Source organism: Malaclemys terrapin, chromosome 3 (assembly GCF_027887155.1).
Source record: "Malaclemys terrapin pileata isolate rMalTer1 chromosome 3, rMalTer1.hap1, whole genome shotgun sequence".
Classification (NCBI taxonomy): Eukaryota; Metazoa; Chordata; order Testudines; family Emydidae; genus Malaclemys; species Malaclemys terrapin.
In genome coordinates, this window is record NC_071507.1 from 127,072,063 (window position 1) to 127,094,480 (window position 22,418).

At 43.8% G+C, this 22,418-nt stretch overlaps 1 protein-coding gene across 1 annotated transcript in view; it reads left to right on the top strand.

Moving 5' to 3' along the window:
- Positions 1–22,418, top strand: part of SEC63 (SEC63 homolog, protein translocation regulator) — a 121,384-nt gene that overhangs the window by 42,729 nt on the left and 56,237 nt on the right. Inside the window, exons 5-8 of the mRNA XM_054022238.1 lie at positions 1,221–1,282; positions 15,855–15,913; positions 17,133–17,183; positions 19,675–19,783. Coding sequence (XP_053878213.1) covers positions 1,221–1,282; positions 15,855–15,913; positions 17,133–17,183; positions 19,675–19,783 — 281 coding nt within the window. The remainder of the gene's footprint in view (positions 1–1,220; positions 1,283–15,854; positions 15,914–17,132; positions 17,184–19,674; positions 19,784–22,418) is intronic.

Below are 22,418 nucleotides of genomic sequence, written 5' to 3' on the forward strand. Positions count from 1 at the left end.
TCAGCCGAAACTGGGAGTTGTAATTTGCTCCTCATGTATCCATTCTCCTCTAGGGTCTAGGATCTCCATCTGGACTACGTCTCCCATAGTGCAACAGTGTCTCCCCTCTTAGAGGAAGCTGTGCATGAGGGAATCCCTGGCTATAGTCCAGTTGGGGTCCCAACCAATAGAAGAGGATGGGAAACCTGAGGAGCACACTACAGCTCACACTTTTGGCTGAGATATTTGAGTTTGGGGTAAAAATTGAAATTTTATGTGGAAAATCAATTATAAGGTTTCATTTTCATCAAACTTTTTTTTGCAGAAAAGAACCCTTTTCTGGATTAACTCTACTTGTAAACAGAAATGGAAATGATTTACCATTTGGAGCGATAGTAAAGACTGTCTCAACTGGAAGTCCTGTAGTTCTAGAGTATCTGTTACCCCTTAGGTCTCAGGGTGCAGCCTTAGTCTCCTTTAAGGTTCATTTGGCAATATCTGCTCACCATGATTTTAAGAACAAACCTCTTCTCTCAACTCATGGTGTTCAGGTTCCTTAAGGGTATAATGAATGTTTCCCTGCCATCAGAGAGAGCATCCAGTGTCTTGGTACTTAAATCTTGTCCAACCAAAGTGTGGACTGTTGTTTTGAGTGCCTCTGCTGTTCCCAGTTGAGGTAGTATCTCCTGGATACAGCCTCTTAGGTAGCCAGGTCCCTCATCTAATTTCATAAATCAAACCAACACTTAAATTCTGCCTGGAAACTTAGGCAGCAGACCGTGTGCTCTTGGTATAAAACGTCACATTCTGCATTAATTTAACTGGGCTAGTTTCTTCAAAAGCCTTTTGTTTTAAAGTACATGTAATATCACCAATACCTACTTTGCATTGTTATGAATCTTCTCTGGCTTTGAGTGTTGAACCTACCTTTATTTTGGCCAGCATGTATTGATGTATAGCTTTTAAAGCTTATACTTTCCTCTCTTCTAAGTAATTGAAGACACCACTACAGAATTCTATGCCTTTCCAGGTGTGAGGAGCTGAAGATTAAGCTTAGAATTCAGATTCCTGTCTTCTCCTTTGTCATACATTCTGCTACTTTTAGGCCATCAAACCAAACCAGATCTCAAATATATTTAATGGGGCTTCATACCTCTTTTAAAAAAAAAATCTGTATTATTAATGATGCAGAGAAACTTACTGTACATTCTACTAACTTGATAACTTTTCTTTAAAATTAGTTTAACTGATGAAGAATCTCGAAAAAATTGGGAAGAATTTGGCAACCCAGATGGGCCACAAGGTAATAATTATAAGTGATATAATTTTTACTGTAGCTGTTGAGCCACAACCTGTGTAGTACCTCAGTCCAGTTGAGTCAGACTCATTTCTCAGTGTATGTAAAATAATTTTTTTAATTTGGCAGAAGGAACTTGTCAGTTCTCAAAATGTAAAATTTTAGAAATAAGGGTTCTATGATAGATGGGGAACCCAGAGAGGCTTTGCTAATTTAGAATTGTTGTTAGAACTTTGTTTTAGACAGCCTGCCAATTTCAGTAAGTATCCAGAGAGAATTATCAGTAATTAACAGAATAGAGGGCATGAGTTGCAAACAAAAAAATGTAATCTTTTTAGTTGTCTTGTAAACATTTCAAAAACATTTTCAGTGCCAGTAACCTGTTTTCAAAAGTTTCTTTATAACATGAGGATCTGCTAAAGAGAAATTATAGGTTATAATGAAGTAAACAGCTTTCTATAATCTTTAAATGTATGAAAGAAGGTCTTCCATTAAGTTGGACAATGTTATTCCAAAAATTCATGCCTGTACACTGTTATGGCTCTGTACTGCCAGCACTTTGTTATAGAACTCCCATTGATGTCATTGGGAATCAGATGTCTTCCCTTCTTAATACTTAAGGGTCAGATTCTGCCACGTTTACATTAAGGTGCTACTTCATAATATGGATAAAGGTGACAAACGGGTCCTACATAAGGTGCTCAAAGTAATATTAGAACTGGTCATACTTTGTATTGTAGCATTAAGAGTTCTGAGAACTTCCAGAACAAAAACCTTTTAATACAAATTTAAAGTGCAATTGAAATATGAAAATGTCAGGAAACTTTCAATTAAGATTTCCCATACTAACAATAACTGTTCTCCTTGAAAGTACAGTATATGTTACAATGGGGATAGGTGAACAAGGTCATCAAAACAATAAAAAGAACCCCCCCAAACTTTACCTTATCCCACAAAAGGTGAGAGTGTTGCAACTCTCTTCCCAGGTTTGATAGGGGACTCAGAGGACTGGGCGACCTTGTGGTTAGTGCACAGATACCTCTCTCCTGCAACCTGTCCACCACACTTTGCTTAGGTTTCTGAGCAATTTTTAACCTGTTCCTCCAGTCTTGGAGCATGGTCAGAAGCTCTAGAGGAGTGGGGCTACCTGGGCCCAGTACTGCCTTTTAACCCCTTCAGGCCTAGCATGGGGTTTATATACCCCATCACACCAGGCTCCAACAATAATGACATTCCATCATGTATAGTGTGCTTCCAAAACCTAAGATGCCACACTTTCCACGTTTCCAAATACTTTGTACAGTCTGGAATGTGACTGCCAGGGAAGCCCAGAGCAGGTCTAATTTAACACAGGCATTGCAGTTACCTGGGTGATTGGCTGCAGATGCCATCAAAGACTCCTCTCACTAGAGAAGAAGGCATCAGGCCTCCTCCAAAATGACTCTAGTAGATCACAAGGCATTGCTACCAAAGACTGAAGCCCTGTGAGTGGCCCCTCACCTCTGTTTTCCCTCTTCATTTCACAGTAAATCCAATACAACCTGTCCTCAAGTACATCATGGTTTATTAATCAAGCCACACTGCAAAAGTCCCAAACCAAAAGTCCCACAACATAGTCTACATCAACTCCCATGCACACAATCTTTAAAAACCTGGCTCTGTTTTCACCATCCTGGTGTCTTAGACCAGACCTGGACTCTTTCAGTTGTCCTCTGTCCCTCCATCAGGACAGCCAATCCAGGCCTTCCTTCTGGGGCACAACCATGCTCTTCCCAGTGGGAGCTCACAGCCTTTCCACTGGGAGCCTCTCCTGGTTCCTCTGGGACCCAGCTTCATGGCAATGAGATGCCAGTGGGTAAGCCCCCTCTGCTACTCCCTCCCTTCAGCCCTCTGCTCCAGTTTAGAGGCAGCAGGCATCTCCCTCTGCTGCTCCTTCCTGCCTTCAGCCCTCTAGCCCTGGTCCTCTCAGCCAGAAAACCCTTTGTTGCTCTTGTGTTTTCAGCCCTCTCCAGGAATCTCACTTCCTGACCAAACCAGTCTGCTCTGACCCTTTTAACTCACTCTTATGTCTCTTATAGCTTCCCAGATGCTGCTCCACTCTCTTAATTAGCTCAAACAGGGAGCACCTGAACTGGAATAGGAGAGCTAAGCTCAGTTTCAGGCCAGCCATCCTGTTACAAGTCGCTACTGATTTTATTTTGTGAAGGTATGGAAATGGGCATTGTGTTGATAGATCATGAGCTTGGAGACTTAAACTTTGCATAAGACATCTGTCTGATAAATGAATCAGTTGAAGATATGCAGTGAAAGACAGATGTTCTCTCAAATTCTGCCAAGCAAATAGGTCTTATCAGGAAATCAAAAATTGATGTTAGGAACAGTCATTTACCTGCTGAAGATTTTACCTACTTGGAAGGTGAAGCCTTGAGAAGCTGTTAATAAATTTATTTATCTGGGTAATGTCATTCACCATAGTGCATGTTTGATCTAAAGTCCAGAATAGATAAAGTGCCATATTTCAAAATCTCAAAACAGTATGGTACTCCAGTGTGATTAGCAAAAAGACCCAACTTAAGATCTTTAGAAGCAACATCCTAAGCATCCTTGTATATGGAACAGAGTCTTAGGGAAAAATGAGTCTATCCAGGACAAATTGAACAGCTTTCAGTGCAGGTATCCGTGTAGAGTATTCAAAGTAAAGTGAACCTGTAGAATCAGTAATGAGGAGTTCCTAGAATGGGCACAACTACATACAACAATGCAAGTAGAAAAGAAGAAGAGATGGACATATTTGGGATATCTTTTAAGAATGCCTGATAAGCTACCTAAACTAGCATTTCATTGGCAACCCAGCAAGAGATGGAGAGGCTGACCAGAGGCACGCTCCATAGCTCAATAATGGCTGAAGTGGTATGATTAAATATGAATATAAAAGACCTGGAAAAATAAGCCCAGCAGAGTGGTGATTGGCACTGTTTGACTTCTGTCTTATGTATCTGATGGTGCGGGACTGATGAGGAACTAATGTTATTTGGCAGCTTAAAAAAAAAGTAGGGCTAGCACCATGTGACCAGCCAGATTGCCACAGACCACTTGTGGTCGATATACTATAGTTTGAAAGCCAATATTATAATGCATGTCTACATGAGGTGAGTTAAGGCTGGTTTGGAAACATTTAAATGAAAATTTCTAATTTTGGTTGAATGCAAAGTTACAGGTGAGAACTACCAAACCTTGTTAGATTTTTTTTTTTTTTTTTTTTTCCTTCTACTGAACAGCTTCTCCCCTCAGTCATGGTTAAGTGTAATGTTTCCCACTTGTGGAATGCAGTGTTGTTGCTGGAGACTTAAGGAGTAAGTCCTGCCCTTCAACTCAGGACAGCTGAATTACTGCCTCTGGTGGCTAAACAGACTGGTGGGTCAGTTTCTCTGACCACTTTGTTGTAAAACATTTGTATTCCTTTTTGTGCAATAGCAAATTAATTTCAGCTTCTAGCTCCTCTCCTGAGCTAAGGAATCCCTTAAACAGTGAGTTTCTAACTGTCTTGTTTTTCCAGTACAGTACCTGTTGAGCAGGTCCCTTTGCCACCCACAGTGGCAGCAAAGAAGCCTTGTAAGCATTGAGCAAAGTCCAGGAGATGCTATAGGCAGTTTTTCAGGATCCTCAGGGGGTGAGAGATGCCCTGCTGCCACAAACGGCCAATAATTGCTCTGCCAGTGCATGAGGCTTTGAGCTGCACATTTGTGCCTGGCCCTTGAACCTGTCCGAAGCCTTTCTCCACCATGGGAAGGTTTGACCAAGAGTATGAGGATTTGAAAGAAGATGAGAATCCGTTGCATCATGCACAGAGTAACTGGCAAACTCCAAAGATTTCAGATGCCAAAAAAGCAAAAGCAAAGCATTTTCATTGTAAGCCAGCCAAGTGAGGAAATGCTATGCATAAATTTCATTTTCAATTATAGCCATTCACACCAAAAGATTTTCCTATACTTAAGGCATGGCTACACTTGCAAGTTAGAGCGTATTAAAGCAGCCCAGTGCACTCTAACTCACAACCCGTCCACTGTGGCAAGGCATGTAGCGTGCTCTGACTCCGCGGCTAGAGCGCTCCTGGTACTCCACCTTGGTGAGTGGAATAATGTTTGATGCGCCCCCTGGAATGCCGCAGTGCCAGTTGGATGCCCTGGTCTGTTAATGTGCTCTGATAGGCCTCCAGAAGTGTCCCACAATGCCTGTTCTAGCCATTCTGGTCATCAGTTTGAACTCTACTGTCCTGCCCTCAGGTGACCAACCGTCAGACCCGCCCTTTAAATTCTCTGTGAATTTTGAAAATCCCCTTCCTGTTTGCTCAGCCAGGTGTGGAGTGCTCTCAGCGAATCTTTCCAGGTGACCGTGCCTCCACGCACCAGGCAATCCCCAGTATGGAGCAATGGTGAGGTGCTGGACCTCATCAGTCCCAGTCCCAGCTGCGCTCCAGCTGTAGGAATTAAGATACCTTTGGGAAGATATCAAGGGACATAATGGAAAGGGGTGTGATGGGTTCGATCACAGAACCCCCTTGGGGCTGCCAACTGATGTGCCAAGACTACTTCTGCCCCTGCTTTCCCTGCCAGCTTGGGACTCCAGCACCCTGTCTTGTTGAGCCAGACACGCCAGTCTGCTCCAACAGAGACCCAGGGTCTGAATCACGTGCCCCAAAGCTGCAGACGTAACTGAAAGCAGTTTAAGAAGTGTTCCTGTCTTTAACACTCAGATGCCCAACTCCCAATGGGGTCTAAACCCCAAATAAATCCATTTTACCCTGTATAAAGCTTATACAGCTCATATACCCTGTATATGAGTTTATACAGGGTAAACTCATAAATTGTTCTCTCTATCAGTGTTCTAGAGGGCGATGCATAGCTGTTTTTGCCCTCCAGGTATTAATACATACTCTGGGTTAATTAATAAGTAAAAAGTGATTTTATTAAATACAGAAAGTAGGATTTAAGTGGTTCCAAGTAGTAGCAGACAGAACAAAGTGAATTACCAAGCAAAATAAAATAGAACATGCAAGTCTAAGCCTAGTACAGTAATAAAACGGAATACAGATAAAATCTCACCCTCAGCGATGTTTCAGTAAGTTTCTTTCACAGACTGGACGCCTACCTAGTTTGGGCACAATCCTTTCCGCTGGTACAGCCCTTGTTCCAGCTCAGGTGGTAGCTAGGGGATTTCTCACGATGGCTGTCCCCTTTGTTCTGTTCCACCCACTTATATATCTTTTGCATAAGGCAGGAATCCTTTGTCCCTCTGGGTTTCCACCTCTCCTTCTCAATGGAAAAACACCAGGTTAAAGATGGATTCCAGTTCAGGTGACATGATCATATGTCACTGTAAGACTCCCAGCCTGACTCACTGGAAGGCCTGCCTGCAAACAGAGCCATCCACAGTCAATTGTCCTGGTTGATGGGAGCCATCGAGATTCCAAACCACCATTAAAGGCCCACACTTTGCATAATTACAATAGGCCCTCAGTTATATTTAATATTTCTAATTTCAGATACAAGAGTGATACATTTATACAAATAGGATGACCACACTCAGTAGATTATAAGTTTTGTAATGATACCTTACAAGAGACCTTTTGCATGAAGCATATTTTATTTACATTATGTTCGCACTCATCAGCATACTTTCATAAAATCATATAGAGTGCAACGTCACAAGGGGCCATGACTGGGACGCACTGCAGTGCAGGGTTAAAGTGACGGAGCTGCAGAATGCTTACCACAAAGCCCACGAGGCAAACTGCTGCTCCGGTGCTGCCCCCGCAACCTGCCGTTTCTACAAAGAGCTGGATGCGATACTTGGGGGTGACCCCACCTCCTCTCTGAGTACCACCATGGGCACTTCAGAGTCCAGTTCAACAAGACAGGAGGAGGAGGAGTAGCAAAGCGGGAGTGAGGGTCCTGAGGTGGAGGAAGACACCTCGGAATCCCTAGATGTATGCAGCCAGGAGCTGTTCTCAAGCCAGGAGGAAGGTAGCCAGTTGCGGTGGCCGGTGCTTGGGGAAGGACAAACACCAGAGGAGGTGCCTGGTAAGTGGCTTTTATTTTGGGGAGGAAATTGTTCAGTGCGGGCTCTTGGGGCGAGGAGGGTTAGGGCTGCATGCATGCCTAGATGTGGAAGAGGGCGCTGATGTGCTCTCTCACATCGCAGTAATTGGCCTTAGTGATCTCTTCAAAGGTCTCAGCCAGAACTTAGGCAATGCACTTGGGCAGGTTTCTTGGGAGAGCCACTGTGGTCCTTGTCCCAGTCAGGCTAACATGTCTGCACCACTGTGCCATGAGAGGTGGGGGGACCATTGCTGCACACAGGCAAGCTGCATATGGGCTAGGGCAGAAGCCGCATTGTAGTAGAAGACCCTCCCTTGCTTCCCAAGTCACCCTCAGCAGCAAGATATCTTCCAGGACGAACGCCTGTGGAAAATGTGGGGACAGTGTTCAGTATGGGGCCCCCTGCAGCTGTTGGCTCTCCCCAAGGCACAGAAACCCAGAGGATAGTACAGTCATGAAACAATCATGCCCCCTGGATCCTGTGCTTACTCACCATTTTGGGGCTCCCGTGGGTTATATGCACTCGCTTTGTGATGGACTCATTATGCTATTTTGTAGACTGTTTGCCCACCTTAAATACGGGGGAATCATTGCTCTGTCTGGTGTGAACAATGCTGCCTCTGTTAAGTGTTGCACTTTGCCTTTACAGATGCAACCTTGAGATCTCAGCCGTCTGTGTTATTGCCGGCCGAGAGGCTGCAAAGACTCAGGAAGAGGCCATGTAGAAGCAAAGAAGACATGCTGCATGAAGTAATGCAGCAGTCACTTAACGAGAATCTTTCACTCTCCCTCCACTCCTGCGCTTTTAGGAGGATCTGCCAGTAGAATGTGGATCAATGCAGATTTTCGGCACAAGTGCGGAGCTGCGGCAGCAAAGCATGGATCGGCTGATAAGCATCATGGAGCGCCAAGCGGACTTGATCCAGGCGCTCGTAGCCATGCAGGCAGAGCACTACCGTGCCTGACCCCCCCCCCCCTCCCTCCCGCCCGCAGCCCTTGTCCCAAAAGTCTTTCCCTTGTGCCCCCATGTCACCTCCAACCCACTTTCCCCAACATCTGGGTTCTTATTGCCACCTGTAGCTTCACCACCCAGCCCTGAAAACTACGAACCTTACCCTTAGCACTCATTGCACAGCACTCCAGACAGGAAGGCTGAGTATGATTACAGGACATATGCAAATCTGTGATTGTACCATTCCTCACCCCACCCCTTTGCCCTTTCTGTTTCCAAAGCAGTTGTATTTCTTTTCAATATATTAATTTTCTTTTAAATAAATGGATTTTTTGGCTTTGAAAAAATTCTTTATTATTGCTTAAAGTAAAAGATACCTTAGCCCAGGAAAGCAACAGTCACTGCAAGTCAGATTAACAAACACAAGATTCCTACTAACATTGGGTGCACTTCACTCCCGTGCAGGGCACCAGATGTTACTGGTGGCTTTCAGCCTCAAATTGCTCCCACAAGGCATCCCTAATCCTTGCAGCCCCACGCTAGGACCCTCTAATAGCCCTGCTCTCTGGCTGTTCAAATTCAGCCTCCAGGTGTTGAACCTCTGAGGTCCATGCCTGAGTGAAGCTTTCACTCTTCCCTTCACAAATGCTATGGAGGGTACAGCACGTGGATATAACCGCAGGGATGCTGTCATCGGCCAGGTCCAGCTTCCCATACAGAGAGCGCCAGTGGCCCTTTAAACGGCCAAAAGTACACTCCACACTCATGCTGCACCAGCTCAGCCTGTTGAACCACTCCTTGCTGCTGTCAAGGCTCCCTGTGTAGGGTTTCATGAGCCACTGCATTAAAGGGTAAGCGGGGTCTCCAAGGACCACAATGGGCATTTCGACTTCACCTACAGTGATCTTCTGGTCTGGGGAAAAAGTCCTGGCTTGCAGCTTCCTGAACAGGCCACTGTTCTGAAAGATGTGTGCGTCATGCACCTATCCGGGCCAGCCTGTGTTAATGTCAATGAAATGCCCATGGCGATCCACAAGCACCTGGAGAACTATAGAGAAATACCCCTTCCGATTAACATGTTTGGAGGCTAGGTGGGCTGGTGCCAGAATTGGAATATGCGCCCAATCTATCGCCCCTCTGCAGTTAGGGAAACCCATTTGTGCAAAGCCAGCCACAATGTCATGCACGTTACCCAGAGTCATAGTTCTTCTGAGCAGGATGCGATTAATGGCCCTGCAAACTTGCATCAACACGATTCCAACGGTCAACTTGCCCACTCCAAACTGGTTAGCGACTGATCGGTAGCTGTCTCGAGTTGCCAGCTTCCAGATTGCAATAGCCACCCGCTTCTCCGCCGTCAAGGCAGCTCTCAATCTCGTGTCCTTGCGCCGCAGGGTGGGGGCGAGCTCTTCACACAGTCCCATGAAAGTGTCTTTTCTCATCCGAAAGTTCTGCAGCCACTGATCATCATCCCAGCCTTGTATGACGATGTGATCCCACCACTCAGTGCTTGTTTCTCTGAGCCCAAAAGCGGCATTCCATGGTGGTGAGCATGTCCGTGAATGCTACAAGCAATCTTGTGTCATATGCGTTGCTCGAGTCGATATAGTCAGAGTCCTCACTGTCACTTTGGATCTTAAGGAGTAACTCGACTGCCAAACGTGACATGCTGGTGAGACTCGTCAGCATATTCCTCAGCAGCTCAGGCTCCATTCCCGCAGACCGAAAGGGAAGACAGAGCGCGCAGCACAAAAAAATGTTGAAAGATGGTGCCAAATGTGCACAGAAGCAGAGGGATTGCTGGGATGCGAACCAATGCGTTACGGGGCGCTTCAGGTGCTTGGCTGGCTGGTTCTTGCTCATATGCTCAGGGTCTAGCCAACTGCTCTATGTGGGGTTGGGAGGGAAATTTCCCCCAGGTCAGATTGGCATTGATCTTGAGGAAGCTTTCGCCTGATTGTGCAGCATGTGGGTGTGGGTGACTTGCCAGGCTTATCTAGATATATCTGACTTGATCATTTCCCTGCCATTCCACTGGTGCCCCATAGTCTCTCCTATTCTCTGCCTATGGTGCTTAGTAGTCTAGTTTCTTGTGGGCAGCAGTATTTTCATCTAATTTCGGTTATTGGGTTTGGTGTGTGAGTGGTGGGTGGTGGTAGTGGACTGGGTGGGATATAGAAGTGGTCAGCTAGAGGCAAGGACTGTAGAGAGACTCTGAAGGGAGGCATTCTCTAGAGAACTTCTCATCTAAAGAGGGATTGTTGACTCTGGAACCTGTGCCTGGTCCATCAAGGCCCAGCACTGAAGTATCCTTACAAACTCACCGTGATCAGGATCAATACTTGTATTAATGACCCCAGAGGCATATGCTGCCACAATAGAACTGCTTAACCTCTACCTGTGTCCCTGGCAGTGCAGGACGGTATTCAATCAGTACCGATTCCTTGGTTCCTACTCCGCCTTGTCAGCAGCATGCAGTATCATTATCATTCAGCTTTCGGTACTTCAGAAACCAATGCAATCGAGGTACAAGCCAGCAAGGATATCCCTGGTAACACCATCTCTGGGATCTGGCCACCTATCTCCAGTTCCAACGGGCTCTACTCCCCTACTATCAGAGGACTAAGTTGTCTTCTTCAGACTCGGTGTTGTGGTCTTCTGTGTCCCTGTCTAGGTGGGATGCATAACCTGTGTCAGAGATTTGGAGGTCACAGATCTCACAGAAGTTCCAGTAGTGGCTGCCTCTTAGGGGGCAATGGCATGGCTAAGGGTGGATCCCAGGGCCACATTCTCCTGCTAGGACTTAGAATCCTAGAATATCAGGGTTGGAAGGGACCTCAGGAGGTCATCTAGTCCAACCCCCTGCTCAAAGCAGGACCAATTCCCAACTAAATCATCCCAGCCAGGGCTTTGTCAAGCCTGACCTTAAAAACCTCTAAGGAAGGAGATTCCACCACCTCCCTAGGTAACCCATTCCAGTGCTTCACCATTCCTAGTGAAAAAGTTTTTCCTAATATCCAACCTAAACCTCCCCAACTGCAACTTGAGACCATTACTCCTTGTTCTGTCATCAGGTACCACTGAGAACGGTCTAGATCAGTGGTTCCCAAATTGGGGTTTACCGAACATTACAGGGGGTTCGCCAGAAAAATTTCACTGATGGCAGCCAGAGGACCCCGGGCATTGGAGGCAGCAGGTGGGACCCGGTTGCAGGGCAGACAGCCCGAGCCCCATGGAGCGCGGGGCTGTGCAGTTTGGGCTGGCAGCCCGAGCCCTGCCCCCATCAGCGAGGGAGCCAGCAGCCCGAACCCCAGCGGTCCAATCAACTTTTGGCTCAGTTTAAGAAACAAGTACCCCCTTCTGACAGAAAAAGCTGCTGCAGTTTTGTTACCATTTTCAACAACATACTTATGCAAGAAAGTGTTTTCCTCGCATGCACATCTGAAAACCAAATACAGAAACAGACTTGATGCCGAACCAGACCTGAGACTTTTTCTCCAGTGGTTCCGGACTTCCAAGAGCTATGCAGAGCAAAGCAAGCACATCCATCACACTGAGGAAATTTAAACTTAAATCCCTGGAAATATTCATTTTTAGGAGGGGGTTCACGAGATTTCACAATTTAGTGGAAGGGGTTCGCGGGCTGTTAAAGTTTGGGAACCACTGGTCTAGATCCATCCTTTTTGGAACCCCCTTTCAGGTAGTTGAAAGCAGCTATCAAATCCTCCCTCATTCTTCTTTTCTGCAGACTAAACAATCCCAGTTCCCTCAGCCTCTCCTCATAAGTCATGTGCTCCAGCCCCCCTAATCATTTTTGTTGCCCTCCTTTGGACTCTTTCCAATTTTTCCACATCCTTCTTGTAGTGTGGGGCCCAAAACTGGACACAGTACTCCAGATGAGGCCTCACCAATGTCGAATAGAGGGGAACGATCACGTCCCTCGATCTGCTGGCAATGCCCCTACTTATACAGCCCAGAATGCCGTTAGCCTTCTTGGCAACAAAGGCACACTGTTGACTCATATCCAGCTTCTCGTCCACTGTAACCCCTAGGTCCTTTTCTGCAGAACTGCTTCCTAGCCATTCGGTCCCTAGTCTGTAACAGTGCATGGGATTCTTCTGTCCTAAGTGCAGGACTCTGTACTTGTCTTTGTTGAACCTCATCAGGTTTCTTTTGGCCCAATCCTCTAATTTGTCTAGGTCCCTCTGTATCCTGTCCCTACCCTCCAGCGTATCTACCACTCCTCCCAGTTTAGTGTCATCTGCAAACTTGCTGAGAGTGCAGTCCACGCCATCCTCCAGATCATCTTCACTCACCTCAGTTAGTTTCCTTAAGTGTGCACTGAGCGCATCGGCACTACAGGCGACGTTCTCTGGTGTTAAATATCAGAATCTGTAATGAGCAGCTAGAAGTTGCTTGGGCAGCTCCCTCCCCACAAGACACAGAGCAGGCATTGCTGTTGCATCATCTTCCTTATCACCAGATAAACCTGTAGAATCAGTAAGTGACTCACCATCAAAAATTAGGGGTCCACGTGTTCCTGTACCTGGATGATTGGCTGGTCAAAGGCTGGTTCCAGACTCATGTGCTGTCCAGTGTATCCATAATCCTGTGCACATTCAGTGTGCTGGAGCTCCTAGTAACTTGGGACAAATCAATCCTGAAACCAGTACAGAGAATAGAATTTAATAGGGTGGTCTTACACTTTATGAAGGCCAAGGCTTTTTTACTGCAATTGCAGTTCAAAGCACTATGGGGCTTAGTTCTAAAATTGAAGGCACATCCTCTGACCATAGTGTGCAGCTGCCTTAGATTCCTGGGACACATGGCAGCGTGTACCTATGCAGTGCAGCACATCGGACTGCACCTCAGAAAGCTGCAAGGATGGCTTGGTTCAGTGTATGCCCCAAGTTGCCATCATTTAGATAGAGTGGTTTGACTACCAATGTTAGTTTTGTCTCTGGACTGGTGGATGGACCCTCAGGAAGTCTGTATGGTGGTCCCCTTTGTTCCCCGTAAGCAACGCTCACTTTAGTCACAGACGCATAACCCCTGGGATGGGGGACGGGACAGGACACATGAGATTTGTTGGTCTTCAAAGATCTAAAGACTCATATAAATGTCAGGGAGTTGCAAGCTGTTGGTCTAACCTGTTCATACTTCCTTCCACATATCAAGGGGAAAAATCTGCTAGTCTGATGTGACAGCACAGCGACTGGTTTTATGTAAAGAGGCAGGGAGGAGTGCATTTTCTTCAGCTATGCCTGTGTGACTTTTGCATAGCCAATTTGATTCACCTCAGAGCTGCTTACCTTCCAGGGGTGCAGAATAGATTGTCAGATCAGATGAACACATCCTTCTCCAATGGCCATGAGTGGTCGCTGAGTCCCGACATGGCCAGATCCATCTTCCAGCTAATGAGGACTCCCCAAGTGGACCTTTTAGCAACAAAGGTCAATAGGAAATGCCATCTATTGTGTTCCCAGGAAGGTCTTAGCCAAGACTCATTGACAGATAAGTTCATGCTGTCTTGGAAGAACTCCATCCTGTATGCCTTTCCTCTGATTCCATTACTGCCCAGAGTTTTGTCCAAAATCAAGACCAGGCTCACCTCATAGCACCTGCATAGCCTCGGCAACACTGGTATTCGACCCTGCTACCCTTGTCACTCAGACCTCTGCTTTCTCTCCTGTTTGACCCAGACATGATTCATAGGGCCATAGGCACCTGCTCGATCCCAGCCTACGAGCCCTCCACTTGACAGGTGGATACTTTATAGTTAACACTGTTAGAAAGGGCTGCTCTAAGTATGTTCAGGAAGTACTTCTGAGTAGTACTTCTGGTCCCAACAGAAAGGTGTCCCCCTGGAACAACTCCTATCAGTCATGTATTAGGTTACCTTTTACACATAAAACCTCAACATCTGGCAGTTACCTGTATCAGAGTACATCTGACAGCTATGTCAGCTTTCTACCCCATAGCGGACAGTAGATCCCTTTTCCCCAGCCCCATCACCATTAGGCTTCTATAGGTCTTGGACAGATTATACCCACAGTACGTGATCCTATTCCTTCATGGGATCTGAACTTGGTGTTGGCAAAATTAATGGGGACCACATTTTGGACCTTTTGTAACTTGTTTTCTGCTCCCTAACTACAGAGGTGTTATTTTTAACTGTGATTACTTCGGTGAGGGGAGTGGGTGAGTTGAGAGCCTGGGTATCAGAGCCTCCCTGTACAGCTTTTCATAAGGATAAAGTTTACTTCTTCTCTCTCCCTAACTTCCTGCCAAAGGTGTTGTCTAATTTTCACATTAACCAGGCAATTTATTTACTGACTCTTTCCAAAGCCTCACTCTCATAGAGATGAGGAGAAAATTCATTTGTTGGATGTGATGGGAGCTTTAGCTTTCTACGTCGACCTGTACTAAGTTGTTTAGGTATTCACTCCATCTGTGACCATAACAAAACTGCATTGAAGGAAGGACCAGCCAGTTTATACTCAAACGATTTCATCCTGGATTTCTTTGTGCATTCGTTTATGCTACAAGTTGGCTAATGTGACTCCACCAGCTAGGGCGTTGTCCCATTCAACTAGCGTGCATGCAGCATCACCATTTTTCTGACTAAAGTACTTATTCTGGACATTTGCAAAGTGGTATCTTGGTCATCAGTGCACACATTTGCTTCTCATTATGCTGTAGCCCATCAGTTCAAGAGAGATGCCACTTTCGGACGTGTTGTTCTCCAGATTCTGTTGAAGTAGATCCCAAGCCCACCTCAAAGTTGTTCTGCTAGTGAGTCACCTACAGTGGAATAGACACGTAATCACTTGAAGTGGTTGCCTACCTTTCCATAACTATTCTTCGAAATTTGTTGTAAATGTCCATTCCATGATCCACCCTCCTTCCCTTCTCTACTGGAGTCTATCCAGTAAGAAGGAACTGAGGGGAGCTGGGGACAACTCTCCCCTCTTATACCTGCACACGGTGGTGCACGATGGCAGAGGGCACTCAAACTGTCTTGGTGAGTATCACTGAGGGAAAATGTTCTGACAGCTGTGCACCGAGCACACACACACCTATAGTGGAATAGACATGTGCAACACATCTTGCAGAACAACAATTCTAGAAAGGTAGCTAACCATTTTTTCCCCATCAAGGTATTTACTGTACTGTAGGTGTTTGTACCATTGGAAGCATTACAAATCTGGACAACTGTATTAAACTGTTAAATCCTTCTATTCACCTGTTCTCGTTCGATGTATTTGTACATCTTGCACATAGTTATTGAGACAAAATAGTTTTGGTGAAATTTTCAGAGCTTCAGAAACTCTTATCAGTTCTCTGCATCCTTTAGTGACATATTTCCAAACCCTCTTTTTAGTTGACTGAATTTTAGAATTTTGTTGGTAAATACTGACATGGAGACAACCTTCTCCCCCCTCCCACCCTCACTTAAAAGTCACTCTGATTTTAAAAGAATTCCTTGCCATTTTGTAACAGGTTTGTTTTCTTTTATTCTCTCCAGCTACGAGCTTTGGTATTGCATTGCCAGCTTGGATTGTGGATCAGAAAAATTCTCTCTTGGTGAGTTAACATAACTTTATGTAATATTCCATGACAGCCTCAGGCATTAATCCTGCAAGTATGTTAAGCCCATGCTTAACTTTATGCATGTGAATATGTATTGACATATCAGATGTTTCTACTTTCAAGCCCATCACTCAAGCCCATATCATTCTTCCCTGTTTCCATGGAGCAAATTTCAGAATAAGAAGTGATAAAATAGCTTAATTGTAATCTTTTTGGGAGTATGGTGCTAACACATGCAGAAATGATGTTGACATGGTAGCCTGGTCATTATACCTTCTATAAGTGTACATTTGCAGTTGCATAGAATAGTTTAAATTACAGAGTCATAGGACTGGAAGGGACCTCAAGAGGCCATCTAGTCCAGTCCCCTTCACTATTGGGAGGACTAAGTATTATCTAGACCAGAGGTTCTCAAACTGGTGGTCGGGACCCCTCAGGGGGGTCGCACGGTTATTACATGGGGGGGTCATGAGCTGTCAGCCTCCATCCCAAACCCTACTTTGCCTCCAGAATTTATAATGGTGTTAAATATATAAAAAAGTGTTTTTAATTTATAAGGGGGGGTCAGAGGCTTGCTATGTGAAAGGGGTCACCAGTACAAAAGTTTGAGAACCACTGATCTAGACCATCCCTGACAGATGTTTGTCTAACCTGCTCTTAATAATCTCCAATGATGCAGATTCCACAACCTTCCTAGGCAATTTATGCAAGCACAGAATCAAATATATACACATGACTATACACATGTACATTTCTTTATATAGAGATGTAGCATTGAATTTCTATATAACTTACTGTACGCTAGCAATTCTGCACCCACAGTTTAAAAATCCTTTCTGTTACATTACATTGCTACACGTTAGTACTGACCCTTACCTGCTTGCTCAAGAATAGAATAACTAGATGCCTTTCCTTAAAATCACTACTTAGCAGACAACTTTTGGATAATTAAAAACCAACCCATCCAAGACAACAGATAGGCATTTTAAAGAACGTACTCATACAAAACATTTACTGTATTTAACTGGTGAAAATTTCTGAATGAGATCTTGCTTCTGATCCATTTAGTTGTTGTAGCCTTCAAAATCATAAATCTCAAGATGGCTCCTACAGCGATAAATTTAGCTAATTAATGCATATGTATGTAACAAAACTTCTTGTGTGAAATATAGTTAGTAATAGACTTGTGTATATTAAATATTTTTCTTTTTAGGTTTTGCTGGTGTATGGACTAGCATTTATGGTTATTCTTCCAGTTGTTGTGGTAAGTATTACCTAAACTAAAGGAAAAAAATCTTTATTTTTATGAATGGAATGAGGAGCTCTCGGGTCTTGCTCCTAAAACGGCTTTGTCTACAGTCTAGTAAATATGTTTGCTTCCATTTTAAGTACACTTGCAGAAAAGCTCTTATGAAAAAGGATGCTGTGCTATGCCATGATGCTTAATTCTGTTGAAATCCATGACCCATTGTTTGTAGAATTTGCCCATCCCTTTGTCGTGCATTTTTATGTATACACAGTATTGTCAGCCTCAGTCAGAAGTCATGAGTCAGGTCCTCAGAATATTAGCTGAAACATGAAATGTTTAAAAACTGTTGGATTCTTTTCATCTGCCTCTTGGTATTTGACTTTTCAGGATTCATTTTGTCAGGCTTTTCTCTGAAATTCTGAGGGCTAAAAACTTTTTAAATGAAAGTAGGGATTCTCAGGACTCCAAGAGCTGGGACTTTAGGGAAAAACATTGACTATCCTGAAAGTTTACAACACTGTATATATTCTGCTGCATAGCGTCTTTCCTCATTCCTCACAATTGGGGAATACCTTTCATCTACGGCATTTGAAGGCAATTCAGGGTTGTTGCTGAGCCTCAACCTTGAACAAAGGCCACTCCAGGGATGGAACAAGTTGGTGGTTCAGTTTCTCTTGATAACTTTTTGTCTTATAATTTTAATTTTTATTCATTTTTGTGTAGTAACAATTTTATTTCAACTTTCAGTTTTGTGTGAAAGCTTTGTCTCCCTCTTCCTTGGACTCTCCCTGTGAAAACTCCCTTTGTGCTCTCCTTTCCCATGCATATAGTTTCATATGGAATTTTGAGACTCTGGTTACTACTACACATGGCCAGCTTACAGGCAGCTGAGCTCCACCGCTACTGATGGCAGGTGGCTACTGAACCAGAGAGTGGGCTAGGGAGAGACCATGCTTCTGCTGACCTTATCTGCCCAACAGAGGAGCACTAGCTTGTGGCAGGATGTAGGAGGTGGGGGGAAAGTGAGCAAGTGGGGTATGTGATAGAATGTGAAAGAAGTGAGTGTATGTGATAGAATGAATACATGTGGTGATTATTTGTATTACCGTAGTACCTAGGAGCTTCAGTCAAGGACCAGGACCTGATTGTGCTAGGTGCTGTACAGACACAGACCAAAGGACTGTCCCCACCCCAGAAAGTTTACAATCTAAATATAAAACAAGAGACAATAGGTGGAGATAGATGGGGGTGTACAAGGAAACAGTGAGATAATATTGGTTATAGGGAGGTGGGATTTAGGGAGGGAGAAGACTTGGGTTAAGGGTATGGAGAGAGGAGATGGGAGGATAGGTGAAAGTAGGGGTAAAGAAAAGAGAAGGCAAAAACATAGAAAACATAAACGGGAGGATAGGGCACCATTTTCTCTTTCCCCTATTTGTCAAAATCACGTAAGCTCTCCTCCCTTAGAACAAGTAGTATTCTGTTTTATTCCCTTTTGAAAATCTGGTCACACTAGAAACAGCGTTCATGTTTCATATCTGAACTATTTTTGTTTAAAAGTATTGTAAACATTTGCACCAGTTCAAAGGTTCAGTGGGATTTTTATGAATCTCTGTGTACAAATTCATCAGACTGTTGAGCTTAACCTATTTTGACCATTCATATTCTACTGATATTACAAAGCTGTCTTGGCCCATCAAAGACCATAATTGGCTTGTTTAAAAACTCTGTTCTGCAGAAGCCAAAGTAAAGGGCACAGTCAAGAAAATGTGCTGTAAATGTGTGTGTAGGGACTGAGAGTAACCTGTGGTTGTTAGGAAACTTAGGTGACTAGCTTTCAACTCTAGTGACTGGTTTGTATCAGTTTACATTTTCAAGGCTGTCTTTGCAAGAAAAAGAGCTAGAAAAATAAAAAACTTAAAAGCTGAAGTTGTTGTTTACATTTGGAAGTCCCCCAAATTTGGAGGAAAGGGAACGGTGGCTGTAAATCTCCTAGGCTAGCAAAGCTCAGCTGTGATGTTAATACATAAAATAAAAATAAATTTTCAGAATTATTTTACATAATTTATACTGTTGATGTAGATTTCTTGAAGAATGAATGCAAAGCAGTTAGTTTGTTTCTAGTCACTTTCACCTTCTAGTTGACATGAGCTAACTCAATCTTGCAACCTTTGGTTTATAAACACTTCAGGGGGATATTTTTGGTAACTTTTAAAATGTTAGAATTACTTTTAGTCTTAGAGTTGGTAAAAGCTGATTCTTACAAAACTGAAATTGAACTGACATTGAACTGACATTGTTCCATCATGACTATGTTAAAATGACAAATTCAGACTCTGTAGGGTGAATATAATTTTTTTGTTTTGGATATGAATATTGGAGGTTGGTTCTGAATAAATCCTGAATTGAAAAGCAGTTTAGTTGTGTTTTAATGTATTATAGTATTTGATAGTTATAATTAAAAGATTAATCCTTGACACAGTATATCCTTATTTGAATGTCTTAGGGTTCTTGGTGGTACCGATCAATACGCTACAGCGGAGATCAGATTCTCATCCGCACAACTCAAATCTATACATATTTTGTTTATAAAACGCGAAATATGGATCTGAAACGTAAGTAAAAAGGGTATCTGAAAAAACAGGGTGAAGTTGGTTAAAGGTACAAAGTTGCCTTTTAAACTCCTTGGGGGGTCACTCTTCATTTGAATGCCTCAGTGCTTATATGGGGTGATTAATATAACCCCATTGTAAGGTGGGTTAAACGGAGGCACGGAAGCTGACTTGTCCATGATTACATGTTGAGCCACTGCCAAACAGGATTGTAACCTAGGTCTCCATGCCCTCTTTACTCCTTCTGTAAACATGCTGTCACTCATAAGCGTACGGTTGGAAAAATCCCAAATACTAGAATTCTGGGGACCCAGAGTATTTTTAAACATTTACATTACCAAAGAGTTAAATGTAGAATCAGAGGCACCAGACATCATAATATAGCCAAAGTTTCTGTCATTGTAAATATCTGCTCTGAAAGACTTTAAACCTTGCTCCATACCAAAACATGGAATGTCCTTTTCAGATGACTTGTTCATTCAATGTATATGGCATGCCTAATTTTCTGTCTACTCATACTAGGTTTTTTAAATAAAAATCTTTATAGGTAAAGTCTGCAGAACTCTCTCAATGGGTCTAACCCTTTGGAGGCAGAATCAGACCGATCAATCAAAGCAAGGTGACAGTTACTGTGCCCTTGAAGACCTGGTTAGTTTAATCTGCCTACAATAGCTGAAGGGTTTACCAGACCTGCTAGAGCAACCAGAAAACAATATGATTAAAATGGGATCCTCTTTATTCTTAATATTTGACTTCCTGGATGCTAAGAATTACTGAGGTGTTGTTGTTTAGCCTTCGGGGCTCTGCAACAAGATTGCTGGAAACACCCCTTTTGATACGCCGCAGCCAGCTACTGGACTATCTAGGTAGGTTGTCTGGCAGGAACACCTCACAGGCAAACAGAGAAACAGAAGATTTCAAGAAAGAGCGCAAAAGTGCCTTCGTTAACTGAACCCTGTTCATGCCATGGGTTGGCCATGTCCCACTGCTTTTTCACTCTCCTCCAGCTGTAGAGGGGGATATGAGAGAGAGAGAGAGAGAGAGCAGCCCAGATATGGAGTAACAAGTAGGCTGTAGGGGGCTTCTTAGCTGACCACTTTCTTCTGACCATTTCCTCTGCCCTCTTTAGCAAGAAGTTAATCAGCCCTTATGTAACATTGGCTTGCTCACTTTGGGATTTAGTGAGATAACAGGGCTTCCTCTGGCCCTCTTTAAACCTCTGTGAAGTTCAAGGAGCCTATTAAAGGTGTGTCTTCACAGCACGGTTAGCTTGAGTATTACCCCTAACTTGGCTCCTGTCCCCACACACAAATCTCTAGCTCGAGTTAAATGGTGCTTTAAGATTGAGCTAGTAATACAGTGAAGATGCAACATCTTGAATTACAACAACACATCATCTAACCCAATCTGCTAATCCAGTCACTGTGATGTCAGTCAAATCATTCTGTGTAACTCGAGTGTTGTTTTGAAGTGTGGTTGCTCTCACTGGAGGTAGGCTAGCTCGAGTGCAGTCAGCTTGAGTTAGTACACTCAAGCTAACTTGCAGTGAACTCCACCCACGGGAGCAGTTCTCTCTTCAGATTCCCTTTTCATTGATATCCTATTATCTTAGAACATGGAGGCCACTCTCCCTCTGTGCTACAAAGAAATGGGGGAAACCCTGTAAGGTCAGGGAGAAATGTGAAGATACTCAGCAGTAGGAAGTTTTTATCTGAATTTCTTGTTCTACCTAATAATCTGTGAATTAAAGTTTAAAGGAAATAGCTCTACAAAGCAGCTTTGGAAGCATCTTAAACTGGCTAGGTCTTCAGGGGTGTGGCTACTTGCTGCCTGTCATAATTGACAAGTCCAGTTCTGCCTCTAAAGAACTGCAAGCAGGGGTAAGACGCATTGTAATGGATCCACAGTCTGTCCTGCTTGAAGAAAGGAAATTTTTGCATAAATTATGATATATTACACTCTGTGATCTGGCAAAAGACAAACTTCCTGGCAATACAATAGAGAGAAACTAAACTCTCCCTGCTTAATCCATGCCCTGAAAAAAGCCTAGAGGAACAGATATACCTTACAACATATGCCAAAGGCAGAAAGGAAAAACGTATTCTTTTGGGCTAACTGGGGAAATAAAAGAGAACCCTTACCTGAGAGGACCAAGCCTCCAGGCTCACAAAACTAGGGACAGTTATTTCAATCATCTAGGCAGTTGTCAAGCACAGGTGGTAAGCACAATTTCCTATCTAAATCAATCTGACAGGGGCTCTACTAAAGTTTATCATTATCTGTTTACTGTTACCATTGTATTGGAGCACTTCACAATCTAATGTATTTATCTTCACAATATACTTGTGAAGCAGAGAAGAACTATTAACCCCATTTTATAGATGGGAAATTGAGGCACAGAGTGGCCAACTTACCCAAGGTCATACAAAAAAGTCTATGGCAGAGCAGGGAATTGAACCTAGTTTTCTTGAGTCCCGTGTTAGCACTCTACCCAGAGGACAATCCTAAATGGGATGAAATCTGCATCGTAGGTGGAGAGGATGGTATGTGGGTCAAAATAGACACAAGTGAATAAAGAAGAAAGGACAAAGTTGTGAAGGGCCTTGAAGTTGAGCACAAGAAACTTGAACTCAGTATG